The sequence below is a fragment of the Sycon ciliatum genome, chromosome 13 (assembly GCF_964019385.1).
Source record: "Sycon ciliatum chromosome 13, ocSycCili1.1, whole genome shotgun sequence".
Classification (NCBI taxonomy): domain Eukaryota; kingdom Metazoa; phylum Porifera; class Calcarea; order Leucosolenida; family Sycettidae; genus Sycon; species Sycon ciliatum.
In genome coordinates, this window is record NC_088655.1 from 4,939,160 (window position 1) to 4,956,468 (window position 17,309).

The 17,309-nt window shown below is 48.3% G+C and overlaps 2 protein-coding genes across 2 annotated transcripts in view; one reads left to right on the top strand and one right to left on the bottom strand.

Annotated features, from left to right (window-relative positions):
- The window catches only part of LOC135829588 (uncharacterized), a 142,841-nt gene that overhangs the window by 77,840 nt on the left and 47,692 nt on the right, over window positions 1-17,309 (bottom strand). The gene's annotated exons all lie outside the window — the stretch shown is intronic.
- On the top strand, window positions 15,139-17,250 carry LOC135829075 (uncharacterized). Its single transcript, XM_065341481.1, has one exon. It carries the CDS (start codon window positions 15,139-15,141, stop codon window positions 17,248-17,250), a length of 2,112 nt encoding a protein of 703 aa, XP_065197553.1.

Below are 17,309 nucleotides of genomic sequence, written 5' to 3' on the forward strand. Positions count from 1 at the left end.
ATTGACGTTTCGGTTTGAGACAATTTGTCTTTGGTTAGCTTCCCCTTTCTATGTTTATTACATAAACTTGAGCTTCCCAAGTTGGGTGGTCAGTTGTTTTGCGTTGTCGAGTTGTAGTAAGGCCGGTATGTCCAAGAGTCTTACTAGTTTCGCCATCATCCAGTAACTTTAGGCATTTTTGTTGCCGTGGCGCGTAGCTCGTGCTGTTCTTCGTTGTGCTTTCCTTTGCACAACTCTGGCTCTGCTTTGGCTCTGCTTGGAGCAGCTAGATGGCTCGCAGCTGAGCCAGCAAATGACTCCGCTTGGAGCAGGCGATTACGCCATAGGACACGGCCACTAGGGATCTTAACGAAGTCCTGTAAATTGCATAATATTCGCGCGGATAAATGTTCGCTATTTTTTGGCGAGAAGAGCGTAACGCGAATATTAACCATCGCGAAATCTAACTTCAACAATGGGTGTATGTAAGTGGCCCCAGTGCTTCACGAACTTTTGCCATCCCAAACTCGCTGGTTTTAAGAAATCACGAAAAATTAGTGACTCCGATATTGGGCGGTTTTGGCCGACTGCCAATTGCTACAATGACGCCACACATGGACCACAGCTTGGTCTGGTAGTGCTGAACATCAATGTGGGTGCCAATCCATAGAGAATGAAGAGAGTGTGCCGATTTGTCATAATGTGTTTTCGGGTCTACAGAGTCCACAGCGTCATCAGATGCAATTCAGTGCCGATCAAAACTAGCACGGTCGGAGAGCATGAACGACTGGAGGGACTGGCCGAACAACACTTGGGCGGAACTGCTGCCATTGGAGCGTGGAGTATTGCGCCACTCCAACAGGCCGTGTTGGAAGGAGTTTACATCCAGATCTCCATTCCGGGTCGTCTTCTCAATGAGCATTTTTGCTGCAGTTTCACTGCTGATTCCGCGTGACCGTTGGATTGAGGGTAGTGTGGGGTGGAAAAGCACTGTTCCACACCCCAACGCTTGCAGAACTCACGTCCACGGGAAGCGGCAAACTGCGGGCCTCCATCTGTAATACCTTGGCGGTACGACAACATCTCAAAACCAACGGCCGAAGTGACAGATGATGTCATGGGAGGTAGCGGTACGGCCAATTCGAGCTACACATGGCCGGCTGGACAGGTGGTCAGAATATTCCAGGAACTGCCAGCCTTGGCAGGAGAAGAGATCTGCGCAGGCATACTCCAATGGAAATGTCGGCTATGGCTCGTGCATCAATAGAGTTGGCCTTTGGTCATCAGACGTTGGAGCCGAGGGCTCTCAACCTGGTCCAGTGTTTAGGTGTTCAATATTGGTACAAGAGGCTGATGGTCAACAACTACATGAAGCGACATGCCAGCAAGATAGGTGTGGCATTTTCGGATGGCCATCCATGCAGCGTCAACATATTTGTTTGCTTCTAGCTCATGCTAGATGGTCACCCTCCATTTCTCACATGAAATTGTCTTCCATACGGTAGATTGGGAAGTTTAGCTCTGCTCCTCCTAACCAGCATTGGCTTCACGTGTTCCCGCTCATTACAAGTCAACTATGGCTCCTCATTAGCCAGGTGCGGTCCATTGCTAGGTATTTCACTTCAAAACTATTGTAAGTATATTGCGGGGATTCCCGAGCTAGTTGCAGGCAGCGGTGTGGCGTTGCTTTCCAGCTTGTTGAACATTTGCATGGCAATACAAGTTACTCAAAGCAACGCACTGTCTCCCGAGAAGGTCGTTATTGTCTATGATAAGTTCGAAGGCATGAGGGATAGGGTAAGAACTTTAAAATATAACGTAAACCTCAAAAATACGCCCAACCCTCTGCTGCCAACGAGAGGCAATTCAAAAGCACAACACGGATGCCTGCAATGAACAAAAAACTGGTGCTACATTGGCATACCGGAGTGTTCTCCCCATGTGGATTGGTAGATTGGTTTTGTTCAGGACAAGAAAGTACACCACTGGAAATTCAACCAACCAAGTTTGACTGAGACTTCTTCATGCAGTTTTACACAAACCACCATTATTGTACGGGTTACGCACAAAGACATGACTGATTGTGGTGTTCAACTATCTTACCCGCCACTGGAAGTGTAACATTGTGCAGGTGTACAAAATACCAAAGAATTCCAATCTAGTAGCCGGTTGCTTTACAGAATCATAATTGTGTTCATTGCGATTTCACATGAAAACATACACCAAATCTCATCAAGACACTGGACTTATAAGTATTTTTGAGGTGACGCAAGGAACTCAATAGTGTTGTTTAGGCTGTTGAAGATAGTGAAAACTGTTGTTCTCCTTGGAAAATGTTCTCCAATTGTGCTTGTATTATTGTGCGTACAACAAATGAACATGAGACCTGGCACACATGCACCGGACCGGACTATGTACACCCGTATTATCTTTCTTTTCTGTACATAAACTAACAAGGATGCACCAGGGATATCCTGACTTACATCATCCTTTGGGTCCAACGAATGTCCAGAATTAAGTAGATACTCTGCTACGGAAACATGACCATTCTCTGCTGCAATGTGTAATGGTGTGCTGTCAATCTGGAAGTAGCATGGTTGGTTGGTTGGTTGTGTTTATGTGAAGCATTGTTAATGAATACAAACCACGTACACACAAATACACATAAACATACACAAACACACACATACACATGCCAATTCCCACACATATAAATATGCATATGCATGAACGCACACACACTCACGCACATGCACACACATACACACACACACACACACACACACACACACACACACCCACACACATGGACACATAGACACACACACACAAACATACACACACAACCATGCATGCGCAAAAAAAACACACACACAAAAAAACCACAGCAAGTGAGTAAAGGTAACATCGGCAATAACATAGGCTCTGCATCATTATCAATGAAGATTTCTTTGGGAATTAATGAACAATTTCCTTGGACACAAGAATACAATGTTCACTAGTATACTTTCATGCCTGATGTATGACAGTCTTACCTTTAGCGGCATATGTTAGCTATGTGGCCGACTGGGTATAAAGTTAACTGCTCTCTCTCTCTCGCGTCTTGATTGCAACGCACTGAGCATGGCTCTGCTCTTGGTTTGAACGGCTAGTCCATGGCTCAAGCCGCCGTAGGCAGTCTTATTTTTGGGTGGTATTTGTTAGGTGGCCTGCAAAGCACTCCATAAGCCTTTGAGCGGGTCACTTAACTCCAGGTTACCAGCCCCGCCGCATTCGTCCTACCATACGGTTGTCAGGGTGTAAGCGTAGCCGTGTTAGCAGCCTATCCACATTTGTCCTACCATGTGGAAGTGCGGTGTAAGCCTAACCTCTTAGCTGCCCCTTCCACATTTGTCCTACCATGTGGAAGTGCGGTGTAAGCCTAACCTCTTAGCTGCCCCTTCCACATTTGTCCTACCATGTGGAGGTGCGGTGTAAGCCTAACCTCTTTAGCTGCCCTTTCCACATTTGTCCTACCAAGTGGAAGTGCGGTGTAAGCCTAATCATTTCACCCACTGTGAGTCCAGCTCTAGCCCAAACCTGGTCTTGAATGTCTGTGTGTGCAGTGGGATGTTAATAATATATAAGAGAGAGGCAATACGGAGAGGGACAATACAGCGACAAACACTATACACAACAGTTGACAAGAAAAGAAAGAAAAAAACACCCAGATGAGTCAATCGATGGCTGTTCTGGTGAACATTCTCTAGCCAGTATCAAAGGTTATCAGCTTCTCGATAATCTTGCCCGGCGATGATACTACAGTAGAAAGTGTTATTGCTGGTTCGCACAAGAGCAACCATTCTGCGTGTCCTGCGTTTGGTCGCAAGTGTAATTCATGCGGCAAGAAGGGCCACTTCGCCGCCGTCACTCTTTCCACTCCAGCAACCACGCGTGGTGCCAGAGCTGTAACAGTTTTCCCCTGTTCTCTATAACTTTACACTCCCTCGCACCTCATGCGTCTTACGCCTGTCTATTAGCACCTTCATTGGCGCCATTGCCACATGTATACTATCACATTTTGCATATAACTGGTCGAGGCACGCTCAACCAGGCCTCTTACTTTTCAAGTTTGATTAAACCTGTTACACTGGTAGCAGAGGATGGTTCCTACTCTGCTTTTGGCAGGTGTTCTGGTCGCTCTGCTTACGCTCCTCGTACTCGTCGTTCGGCTGATAAACGATATCAAGACCGCTCAGCGCGTTAGCCAAGGAAACCGAACGATACATCCGAACTCGGAACCGTGGGAGCCAACACCCCGCCTTACGAAAGAGCCGCCTGTGTTTGGAGGAGATTCCGCTACATTCAAAGAATGGACGTTTGCAATGGACATGGCCCTACGGTCGTTGGCGCTCCCAAATGCGGCACAGAGGGTCGACTACGCGGCAGGATTTTTGACTGGAAACGCTCGTCTTTGGTTGATAGCGGCATTGAAAGCTGAAGGTGGGAGATTTGGTAATGGTCTACCGGGATTTCCTCCTGACTCCTGAAGCTCGGGACCGACCATCCCATAAATTACGCCCCAAGTGGTTTGGCCCCTTTCCTATAACCCATGTGGTCGGCCCGAATGCCTACAAGCTCAAGTTGCCTCATACCAGCCGCTGTCACCCGGTATTTAATGTGTCGGCACTCCGTGCCTACGAGAAGAACGCTATTCCTAATAGGAGACAGCCTACGCCTCCGCCTATCACGGACCTTGATGGTCATGCCCGCTATGTGGTGGAGAACATTCTCAGTCACCGCCGCCGGCAGAATCAGCTTCAGTACCTAGTCAAGTGGCAAGGCTACTCTGATGCCACTTGGGAGCCTGAACATTATTTGTTGGATGAATCTGGTAATGACATTGTTCCACTTCAGAAGTACAAAACCTTGGCTTCTGCCCGCTGAGTTTTGCAGTTGAACTTCTAGTTTCACCTTACACATTTGTTGAGCTTATTACACTTTATTTGCATGGAGTTTCAGTCGTCTTATTGTGTTACTTCAGTGCGAAGCCTTTTTTCGTCTCGCACGTGTTTGCGCTTATTGTACTCTATTCCACTTGAGCATTTGGGTTATAAGCTCCTTCCTCTCCATAGGAGGGGGATGATGTAACAGTTTTCCCCTGTTCTCTATAACTTTACACTCCCTCGCACCTCATGCGTCTTACGCCTGTCTATTAGCACCTTCATTGGCGCCATTGCCACATGTATACTATCACATTTTGCATATAACTGGTCGAGGCACGCTCAACCAGGCCTCTTACTTTTCAAGTTTGATTAAACCTGTTACAAGAGCTGTCGGAAATGAATCGCTCGCGTCCCCATCGCCATTCATGGGTGTTGTGGCAGAGCTGTCATCCAACACCAGTCCTCTTGTGCGAAAGCAAGTAACTAGTCTAATGTTGAGTGGGCTGTGAGTGTTGCATGTTGGCCAGTGTAGACGGGGTAGTTCACAACAACACCAGCCATAATGAGTCATTAATGACTTTGTTCTTGCATGTGCATGACTGCTTACTTTCACTTTCTTTTTTATCTTGTGCCATCCATGCAACGTCAACATAACTGTTTGCTTCTAGTTCATGCTAGGTGTTCACCCTCCATTTCTCACATCACATCATCTTCCATACGGTAGATTGGAACATTTAGCTCTGCTCCTCCTATCCGGCCATTGACTTAACTTGCTCCAGCTCATTACAAGTCAGCTATGGCTTCCCATTAGCCAGCTGCTGTCCATAGCTTGGTATTTCACTGCACAACTATTGTAAGTGTATTGCGGGGATTCCCGAGCTAGTTGCAGGCCGCGCTTTCAAGCTTTTTGAACATTTGCATTGCAATACAAGTTACTCAAAGTAGCACACTATCTCCCCAAATGGTCGTTATTGGCTATGATAAGTTTGAGGGTGTGAGGTATAGGGTAAGAACTTAAAAGTAGCCTCAAAAATACACCCAACCCTCTGCTGCCACTGCGAGCCATTTCATAAGTTCAGCACAGATGCTTTCAATGAACAAAAAAAGGCGCATCTGTCGCATCCATGGCTATCAGTGACCGGACCCAGAAATTACTACGAGCGGCGACTGAATAGATGTGTGGCCTCACGACAAGCCCAACACAACCCAGGGGCCAACCAATATAGTTTTACGTTGTGAGTAGTCATTCAAATCCGAGCTCAAAATAAACAAAGACAGAGAGCTGAGACAGAGTCTCGACTGCAGTGAAAGAGAGCGCGAGAGCTTCTTATGTAGCGCAATTTAGAGATATGGCGTGATCATTGCCTAGAATGGTACGAGGTATTTCCAGGAAATACTAGAACAGGTAAAACTGGAATATGAGCAACCATTCAGCAGTAAAGCAGAATGCACGTACGAAATCATTCGAGAAGAAAGAGAAAGAAAGACATGGGAAGAAGAATGACCAAATTGGGCCGTGGGGAGCCCGCTCGCCCACGTTGAGCCACCATACGCCAGCACCCATAAAACTCCAAACTCTGTGCCCTGTGTGTTGGTGTACTTCATAGTGGTGTGGCAACTGCATGTGCATGTGGGATGTGGGCTAACATTCAGAAATGAGATTGTCGGCATTGACCCTTAGATTTGCTGGGGGTGAGCACTCCATCGTTGAGATCGCTGGTCGTTGACTGATCTGTTGTTCCGTCAGGCTGCTGCATATCCACTAAGTTCCCAGACCTAGGGTACTTGTGGAACTTCCATTTTCGACTGTAATACGAAGATGGCCCAATTTCCTTCGTATGTACAAGTTCAATGCTCCTTGAAGTGACGTTTGATGCCCATCTATCATACTCAGAGCATCTTCGAGGAACTGCAGTGCGTGCCACACAGCGAATTGGTTTCTTCCGGAAGGCGTGCCATGTCCTGGACCCACCGGGCCGGGCCACAGCATTACGGGGGTTCATTCGGCCTCTAATGGAGTACCCCCCACTTGTATGGATGGGAGCTGCGGCTCTCCATCTCTCACAGCTGGACCGAGTCCAGCATCGTGCCCTAACCCTGATTGGGACAGGGGCTGCAATGGACACTCTGTCCCTGCCGCGCCGTGTGGCCGGCCTCACAACCCTGTACAAGCTGCATTACATCACAAGCCCACCAGCTCTTGCAGCGACACTCCCAGCCAGAGCCATCGCACCCACCATCACGCCTGCCACACATCGCCGCTCGGCCGCCAACCTTGAGCTTCAACTCCAGACAGCCCTACCTGCCAGATCGTGCAATTTTGCGCTGCGCTCTTTCCCGGAGTGCCTCATCGAAGCCTGGAATGAACTGCCAGCCACTCTCCTCCGCGATGCACCGTCTACCAAAGGGATGCAGCAGTTAAAGGTTCTGACCTACCGCTACCTGAAACGGTCGGGGTGGTCATTGGCCACGGACAACGCCCCCTAGGCTACTGCCATTACGACCCTGTTCCTGTTCTCGGAGCACTCCCTTCTCATCAAACTCCCAATCCATAATGTACTATGTCCTTATCTCTCTCTAGCTCTCCTCCATTCTCACGCTTATCTTTCGTCAAAACTGCACGGCAATCAGCCTCTACTTTCGCCTCAGCATCATGACCTTGATACTGCTATATTTGTACTTGTTTGCGTACTTGTCTGCACTCATGTCTTGGAATAACTCACAAACTCTGGGATGATTTTTGCACCGAGGGAGATCCTTGGCATCTTTGGCCGCCATTACTGTCGTCGTGAGCAGACTGCAAAGCCGCCATCTCATGTGTGAGCTCTTCTACCTTCCGCGTAAGGTGGTCGATACGATTTAGAAGTCGTTTCTCCCTGTCCTCAGCTGCACTGCGGTCTAGCTGCAGCATTTCAACGATCTTCGGAAATCAAGATTTCTCCATACTCTGGTTTGAACTTGCCGTTTCAAAGCTGGGGGACACCAGATCTGCCGGACACTCGACATTTACTGGCACGCCTGTCGCTATAGCCCAGGACAGTGTTGTACCTGGCATGGGACGGTCTCTACACAACTAAAAAAAGCCCAAAAAAGCCCAGACGGGGACAACTGTGTGAGGGTAGGCTCGACACAGGTTGTTTCGGGAAGGGACTGGAAGTTCATTTACCAGTTGGTGTGCGTGGGCATTACATCTTCGAAACGTACTACGGGTGGAGTGGACTGTTTGGTAGTGGGGCTGCTGGGGTGTCAACATCCTCTGTAGCCCTTGTAGATCATACAATGGCACCTGCAGTCCAGCACTCGAGAGGGTTTCTGGAGGAAGCATAGTTGCTGGGATCCTCGAATTGCCAACGTGAAACCATATACCAGACCTCTTCAAGACATTGGACTTACGAGCAGGTTTGAGGTGACGCTAGTAACTCATTAAATGTTTTCCAGGCTAATGAAGCAAAGGAAACCTGCTCGTTATGTTGATAGAACAAACCTTAGGCTCTTCAACAACATTCATAGTAATCTAATGGTTTCGCGAGTAAACTTCCGTACCTTCTCCTCAGGTGATATAAAAGCAAGAGCAAACAAGAGCAAATACAATGCATTATGTACAACAATGAGGTGATAAAACCGGGTCAAAGTAGAATAGCTAAAAACAACGGTGATAAATGCATGACCAATATACATCATGCATATCCATAATTCATTGTTCTTGCTCTCGTTTGCTCGAGCCGCTATATCACCTTGTTGATGAGGAAGGAGACAATGTACGTGAGAAGGAACGTAACAATATACAGAGAAGGCACGGAAGTTTACTCGCACAAAACATTAATTTTCATAATGATGTTGAAGAGCCTGACGTTTGTGCTACTACTTAGTATTATAGCATATTTGAATCGAACGAAACTTTTTTGTGGACATAAAAATTGCCAAATGTGAATTTCTAGCGTAAAGCAAACCCACAGGCATGGTCAATACTCACTGAATTTATTCACCTGCGTAATTCTTCTTTCTACTCATATACAAACAAGAATGCTTCACGGATAATATGACTTACAATATTCTTTGGTTCCAGCGAATGTCCAGAAGTGAGAAGATATTCTACTACAGAAACATGACCATTCTCTGCTGCACGATGTAATGGTGTGTTACCATCCTGGAAGTAGCATCAAAATTAAAGACAAGACATGTACACACATACCCACAGTCATACACATGTTGATGCACACGCACGCACACACACGCACACACACACACTCATGCATGCATGCACTCACACAAAGACACATCCAAAAACACGCACATAAACACACACACAAACACACAGGATTCCTTTGTGGGACCCCTCAGGATTCTCTCCCCTCTCAGGATTTCCTTGTGGGACAAGACAAAGACTGATTATCTACAACGAGCATGCGTATAATAGATGAGAGAGAGAGACAATACGGAGAGAGAAGACGGCGACAAGAACTATACACAACATCTCCCTTTCCGGGGAAGAAGGGGGGGGGGGGGAGAGAGAGAGAGAGAAAAGGCGTATGTATACAATATATCCCTTTTTCGGGAAGAAAAAAAGAACAAGGATAATACTATATATAGAGACTTAGTTGGAGGGAAACATATTAGCCCACAAAAAGACGAAGCTCGTGATGAAATCGTGATGAATCGTACACAGGCTGAATGATAGTGTGAGTTGCGCCAAAGAGTACACGCACTATAACAGAGAGGTGGGAAGTCAAAATAGTACTAGCTTCCTAACAAACTCCTTCTGACTACACAACTCAGGCTGTAGCTTGGCAATGTAAACAGCCTCTAGCCCATCTAGGTGACATTTGCTGCGAGCCCGCGCGTGAATCTTGAAGTGCTCTGGAACATTCTTACATACTGCATTCAGGCAAGAAGGGGACAGAAGGATCTCTTTTCACGATTCATCAATTTTGTTTGTGACATGACATGAATAAAATGCGTTGTGAATTCCAGTCGTTCGTTTACAAGGCCGGAATTCTGGTCATTCCAGAATTTAAAAAAACAGTTCCAGAATTGTATAAACGTGTAATCGAAAGCGCAAAGAGAGAATGAGCTACAGCTAACCATGCGCCTGACAATTCCTTCCTTCATGAGTCAGAGCGGATCCAGAACGCTCGAGGCCGAGGCACGTCCATACAGTGACATCTTATTCTCTCCTAGACGGATGGATTGAGCACGGCATGGGAACATGGCGATTAGTGCTCAACAGCAGGCTTATTGGAGCTGCCGAGAGACAGAGCATGCGGGACGATGAACTGGCTGAACAGGGATGACGGTCAGGAGAGACAAGGAGCAGTGGCGTGACTGCTGATGAAGAATATAGGTCACAAGTAGGAAGGCACAAGCAGAGCGTAGTGCATGCCGGGCATGACTGGACTGACATTTAGCGTTCCCAAACGTTTGACTGACGACGACGACGCATGACGAGACTGTCTCGGAGCTTGGGATGCTCGAACTGCTGGCTAGAGGAGGGGAGGGTTCTTTCCTAATTCAACACTCGTAGACACAACAGCTGCCACCATGTGTTTGCCTGTAGCCACGCAGGAGTCCATTGTGGGTCAAAAGAAAGACTGATATAATTACAACGAGTTTGCGTATAATAGATGAGAGAGAAGCAACACAGAGAGGGACAAAACGGCGACAAACACTACACACAACAGTTGACAAAGAAAAAGAAAACAAACACCCAGATGAGTCAATCGATGGCTGTTCTGGTGAACATTCTCTAGCCAGTATCAAATCAAAGGTTATCAGCTTCTCGATAATCTTGCCCGGCGATGGTACTACAGTAAAAAGTGTGACTGTGCGAGAGATGAAAATTCTATTTATCAATAGGGCCTGTTCACCAAGCGAGCAGAGATTCCAGGTGTCAAGGACTCCAAGATTTTCCTGGACCGTGATGGAGAGGAATTCTACCGGACTCATGTCAAAGTACAGAATGAGCCATCCATGAAGCCTGTTGCCCCATCGCTCCAGCCCAGTCTGCCAGCTGTACTGTGGAGACTTTTAGTCGTTTTGGGTAAGAGATAGATCAGCAGGGCAGCTATTCTGTGTACAACATGGCTCAGTACACATAGAAAGGAGTTTTTTCCTCCATTTCTGTTTTTTTCCCTCCCACATGCGTGCCTTTTCCAGGAATATTCCGACGCGCAACATATACTTCATCCGCATCATCGAAATTGTTGCAGTTTGAATAGTGACTTGTCACTTGTTACTGACAACTCCATAAGCTAAACCATACAAAAATTATTGCACATGATGATAGTCTGAAGTCAAGAGTAACGTTCCAGGACAGTTAGGCTGAGAGTTTAACACGGAGATGAAGGAGTCGTTGTCGCCGATGTAAATTGCCGAAAATACATCCTTTCGCAAATTTTCCAGGAAGGTTGTAAGTTGGTCGTGCCTTATGTCAAATGCTTTGACTTTCTCCACAGGACAGCAGCTGCTATGCTTGTCGTCTGCTAGCTCTGGATGAATTCTACTTCACCACCAACACAGTAAGAATACACGATCGTTGCGAGGTCGGTTGAGTACCGTCGACGGAATCACCTCGAGCTTATAATGAACTTTTTTTTAGCCGTGGGATGCCCATTCAATTTATCTGCTTGGTCACTGCTCATGCAGGTAAGTGTACTATCACGTCGAACGCGCACCCTTTTTCAGCATCACTGGTAGATTCACTCAGTATCTGCACATGCATCACTAGCTCTACACTACTGTGTACACGCAGAGTCTACACGACCCTTGCAGGTACAGTACTGACTGTCTCAGCATTCCTTGCATACATTAGTTTGCTGATCCCCCTCGATGTTTCTACAAGCGCTGCGGCTTGTTCTACGAAGTCATTCTCACTCCAGCTCAGGTAAAACAGTGATCAGTTTTGAGTGAATGGCTATACTAGTAAGCATGAGAAATGTGCAGATTGCAATGCCTGACTGATCTTAGCGAGTAGAAAGTACCATCGCAGGAACATCAGCGAAGACATTGCGTCTAGTTCAAAATTTTCAGTTTCCAGCGACAGAAAATGGAACTTTGCTGTCACCCTATACTGATGACTATCGTCTATGTCCGATTCCTTAACTGTGGTACAACTGCTGGTGATTATATACCCCGTTTTATTTCAAAAGTCAAACTGCGACGCTTAGGAGGTAATTAACTTGATGTGACTTTTTTCTCATTTTTTCTAAAACAAAGCCAAGTTCGCGTACATTTTCGCAATTAACGCATCCTGTTCAGAAGACATTTCACATGAGGTATCAAGCGCTTTTCTTCCCTTTCTCTCCAGGATTACACAGGGAATGGCTGAAATAAAAATACTACAACATATAGCGAAAATGTCCTGAGATATAACTCTCGTGACAGGGTTGAGTTCTCAGAAGGAGATATAATGTAACAACAACAGCGAAGTGAAGAAATTATGTAGCATTATTCACACATCGATGAGGTATAGCATCAAACAATTGTACAGACAACACATTTTCTTTCTGGAAACAAGGCTCAGGATAAAACTTAAGTTTGTAGAACGCTTCTAACACAGCCGAATGCAATGGACCTCTACCACGTGACAGTACTGACAAAACGTCATTACAGTACAACTCCCGACAATTAGCATGCGTGGACAGATGGCTTTTGATAGATGAAGTACCACTCTGGGCTTCTTTCTTTGTTGTCCCCTCCCGTGTCCTGTCATCTTTCCTCTGCGTGACATCACAGTACCCATCTCATGGCCTGGTGACGCTCATTGTCCCTTCAGCTGCATCTCCTCCAGTATTGTTTTTCATGGAGCTTCTCACTCTAGCTTCTCTAGTCTCAAAGTTCTGGTTTAATTACGCGGTCTTCCACGTTGTCTAACATCCACTTTTGTTATCACTTCTATTGTCATTGCAAGTCGGTCGTCTCCAGTACGTCTTCACACTTGGCTTAGTGTCGCAACGTTCTCCATTTGTTAGTGTTTGTCTTCGTTTAACATGTATATTACACCGTATGTCGTAATTGGACACTGCTCGATTTTTCTTACCTTGTGCGTTTCACTATTTGTAACGTGGCTCCTCTGCTTCAGTTTCCGATCTATCTCTCTGGCAGGGGCAGCCACCACCTGTCTGGTGGGTGCCAGCATCCTCCGGCAGTTGCGCTGGGTCTCTACGATACATTCTTGTTCTTCGATAATTAGAAATCTGCCTTTCAAGTTCTTCGCTGTTTGAATTATTATTTATTTGTGCTGTTTCTTGCGGCACTCGCTTTTGTGTAGATTTGACCTTTTTTGCATGTCCGCGTGAGTACAGATGACATCATGCATTATTTTCGGTCACATGTTTTGCTTTGCGCGTGTCGTTCAAGATGTTTGAACTGCGCCCGCTGGCCGATTTTCTTTGCTTGCTGTTTTCTTTGCCAATCAAGCGAGGGGACGCTACGGTGTCATCCTCCTTGGCTGTGTGTCCGGTACGGGGCCGGGTACGTGCGTCCCCAGCTTTCCGTTCTTTGTTCTTTTTGAGTTAGATTCTTCAATGGTGCTTTCAGAACATATTTGGTAATACAGTCTTCTAAATAGATAGATGCCTCCAATGGTTGTGTCTAATGTCAGTGTGGGTTTGCGAGGGAACCGGTGAAACATATGGTCCTTCGAGCCGGTTCCGGCAGGTTTCGACTGGTAGTGTCAGCGATGGTAATGGCGTTTCCGCCACCACCAGAGTTTGTGACTAGTAGTTTTACGCCACGCCATTATGGTACGAGCGTGGGTGAAACTCCTGTTGAGAAACTTGAGGACCGCTGGAAAGACTTGATTCGTCGCAGAACAAACCTTCGTAGACGCCGCACGCGGATTAGTAACCGCTTGCGAAAACTGATTGCTTGCTCGTCGTCGTCGCGCCGATATTTGCAGCCTGATGTCCGTGAATTGGAATTTGTACGGTCAGAGCTGAATTTTGGTTTTAGAAATTATGCGCAGTATGTTGGAATCCCAAGAGAGTGAACAATTGCTGAATGAGTTGGATGAGTGGGAGGCGATGTTTGATAAGGAGAGTGTTGGAGTGACGGCTGCTGCTGCTGAGGCGATTTTGGATTCGCCTGTTGAGTGGCCAAGTGGCATCAGGCCAACAAGCAGCAGTCGCAGAACAGGTTACCCCTGTGCCACCATTTACACCACAGCACATGCGGCCTGTGCCACCGATCCCAGCACCACACACGGCCGACACCACCACCGAAGCAACGAAGTCTGAGCAGCAGAGCAACATTAGTTGCCTATAGTGCTCCAATGAGTAGACTTTCTGAGTGGTCTCTTCATCAGGAACCTGCTGTGAAGCCCCATGTGCATGATTAGCTTGTCAGTATGCAACGCCCGCATGGGGTCAGTGCTTTACACCACTTGAAGCCGCTGGAGCTGCCCAAGTTTAGCGGAAACGCGCAACAGTTTGTGCGGTGGAGTCAATCGTTCAAGCGGCTGGTGGATGAGGATCGCTACGTATCCGACGATTATAAGCTGGCTAGGCTAAAGGAGGCGCTCCAAGGAAGCTCGGCTGAGGACATTGTGGCCCAGATGTTTCACGGGCCAGGCGCATACGCTGCTGCTTGGGCAGAACTTGACCAATGGTATGGGGGAGAAGACCGCCACCTGGCACTACAGGAGAAGGCAATCCTGAACGATCCCAGAATCGCAGACCGTGATTCAGAAGCCCTGCGGAAATTTGCGGTCAAACTCAGAAATGTGCTCAGGAACCTGGACTTGGCTGGAGGGAGCTATTTCTAAGTGCGCTAGAGAAGCTACCCAGAAGTGTAGTTATACGATTTTACGAACCACATCCAGACAGCAAATGCAACGCAACCACATTGTCGTTCTGGCTGGGAAAACGGGTCCAGAACGCGAGATGATGACATCTTGGCGACAGTCGGCAGAGAGAAGTTGAACAAGACACCTCCTGCGGTCCCGCCAAAACCTAGGTCATCTGCTGTGTATGCTGTGGAGTTCAGTACTCAGCAGTGTGCCAACTTCAGCAAGAGCCATGCCACAGCAGAGTGTCCGGAATTCAGGGCGCTGACAACCAAGCGCCGCTGGGACCTGGTCAAGCGTGCAAAGCTGTGTAGCTGTTGTTTGGAGCATGGACACTGGGCGCGTGAGTGCCAGGAGCTGGAACGTTCTCACTGTGGCGAGAGGCACCACTCACTTCTGCACTACAGCAAGTCAGTGCAGCCACAATAAGCTGCTGCGCAGAATCCCGCTACGATGCGGTCAGCACCTCCGGCACCTCGGCAGGAAAGTTCTCACCATGCTAGTGTAAGCGTGCCGCAGACTACCGCTTTCGCTACCGTGCCAGTGAAGATTATTGGCCCAACTGGCAAGTCGGCAATCTGTACGGCCATGCTGGACTCAAGCTCGACTGCAAGCTTCATACGGGAGGATGTAGCCCATGAGTTGGACATGGCAGGTGAAGTTCACATGTTGAACACATCCACGACTGGTGCGCAGCATACCTCCAGCTATCGGGAACTGGTCAAGGTGCAGATGGAATCCATTGATGGAACAGTGTCATACCCGCTCAAGGCATGCGTATATGATCATGTGACCAAGAAGACGCAGGTCGCGGACTGGAGCCGGTACACATCCAGCTATGAGCATCTGAAGTTCATAGACTTTCCCGAAATCTCCAGCACCACGGTCGACCTCCTGATTGGTCTAGACGTCATTGATGCCCACGCATCACTCGCGGAGTACAGAAGCAGCAGTGGTGGACCAATTGCCCGCAAAACGCCACTGGGATGGGTGTGTATGGGCCCAACGCCCAGTGCACCCAGTGATGACGAGTTGTCCGTCAACTATGTGCATGCTTTATACGGCGAATGCAGCATAGACAGCCTGGTCCAGAATTTCTGGAATCTGGAGGCAGTCGGTATGAAGCACGAAGGCACCTACATCACCTCTGCAGAGAAGCTGGCTGAGGAGATCTTTGAGAAATCCATCAGCTTCCATGATCAGCGAGTCACCATGGCAGTCCCATGGATCCACAGCAACGGCGAGCCTGGTGTCACCGCTAATCGCGCCATGGCAGACCATCGCCTGTGCATGCTAGGGAAATCACTGGACAAGCGTCCAGAGCTGAAGGCAGCATACGGCAAAGTCATATGTAGCCACATTGACAAAGGCAACGTGCGCGCAGTGTCGGCAGCAGAGGTTGAGGCAGATGGTGACGACCAGTGGCTCCTGCCGCATTTCGCCCTTGTACGAGATGACAAGGCCACCACGAAGGTACGTGTCATCTTTGATGCTGCTGCCAAGTATGACGGCACGTCGATCAATGAGTGCATGTACGCTCGACCCGCTCTGCAGAATGACCTAGTGAAAGTGCTTCTGCGGTTCCGCAAGGAGCCAGTGATGCTCACGGCGGACATTACCGAGATGTTCCTGCAAGTCGTGCTGGCTGAGCAAGACCGCCGATATCATCGCTTTGTGTGGGACTCAAGCGTATACGAGTTCGAGGGGTTGGTGTTCGGCATCAAGGCGTCTCCGTACCTGGCATGCAAGGCGCTACAAGTGGTGTGCCGCGAGACAGCCGACAAGTATGACCCTGCCATGTTGCAGATCGTTGACCGAGACATGTATGTGGATGATCTGCTGCACTCTGCTGTCTCCGTACCGGAAGCCATCCGCACACAGCAGACAGTACAGGACATCCTTGAGCAGGGCAGCTTCCACCTCCGCAAGTGGCTCAGCAATAGCTCGGAGGTGATGGACGGCGTACTGGAAGCTGACAGCTCACCGCAGCTCCTAGCTAGCATCAATGATCATGATAACTGTGTGCTACCATCAGTCAAGACGCTAGGCGTGATGTGGTCGGCAGAGGATGATACCTTCGCCTTCCAGTTCAAGCCGCCTGCCACAGAGAAGCTGACCAAGCCAGCCGTGCTGAGTAAGATGGCATCTATATTCGACCCACGCGGACAACTAGCTCCCTTCACCATTCGCTCTCGTGTCATGTTCCAGGAGCTGTGCATCCTCGGCGTGGGCTGGGATGATCCACTAGATGCTGACCACACGCGGAGATGGACATCCTCGTTTAGCGAGCTGGGAGATCTGGCGCGGGTCCGTGCGCCGCGCTGCTTCAAGTGTCCGGGTCGCGAGTCGTCTGTCGCTACATTGTCGCTGCACGTGCTCACGGATGCTTCAGATGCCGCCTACACCGCTAATGTGTACGTCCGTGCTGAGTACCCAGATGGCAATGTGCGAGTGACGCTACCACTCGCCAAGGCGCGTCCATGTCCCATTAAAGAAGATGTCGATCCCGAAGCTGGAGCTGAAGGGTGCTATGCTTGGTGTTTGCCTGGCCCATACAGTGAATGACGGGCTAGATCTGCCGAAGGCTGATGCCACCTACTGGTCCGACTCGATGAACGTGCTTC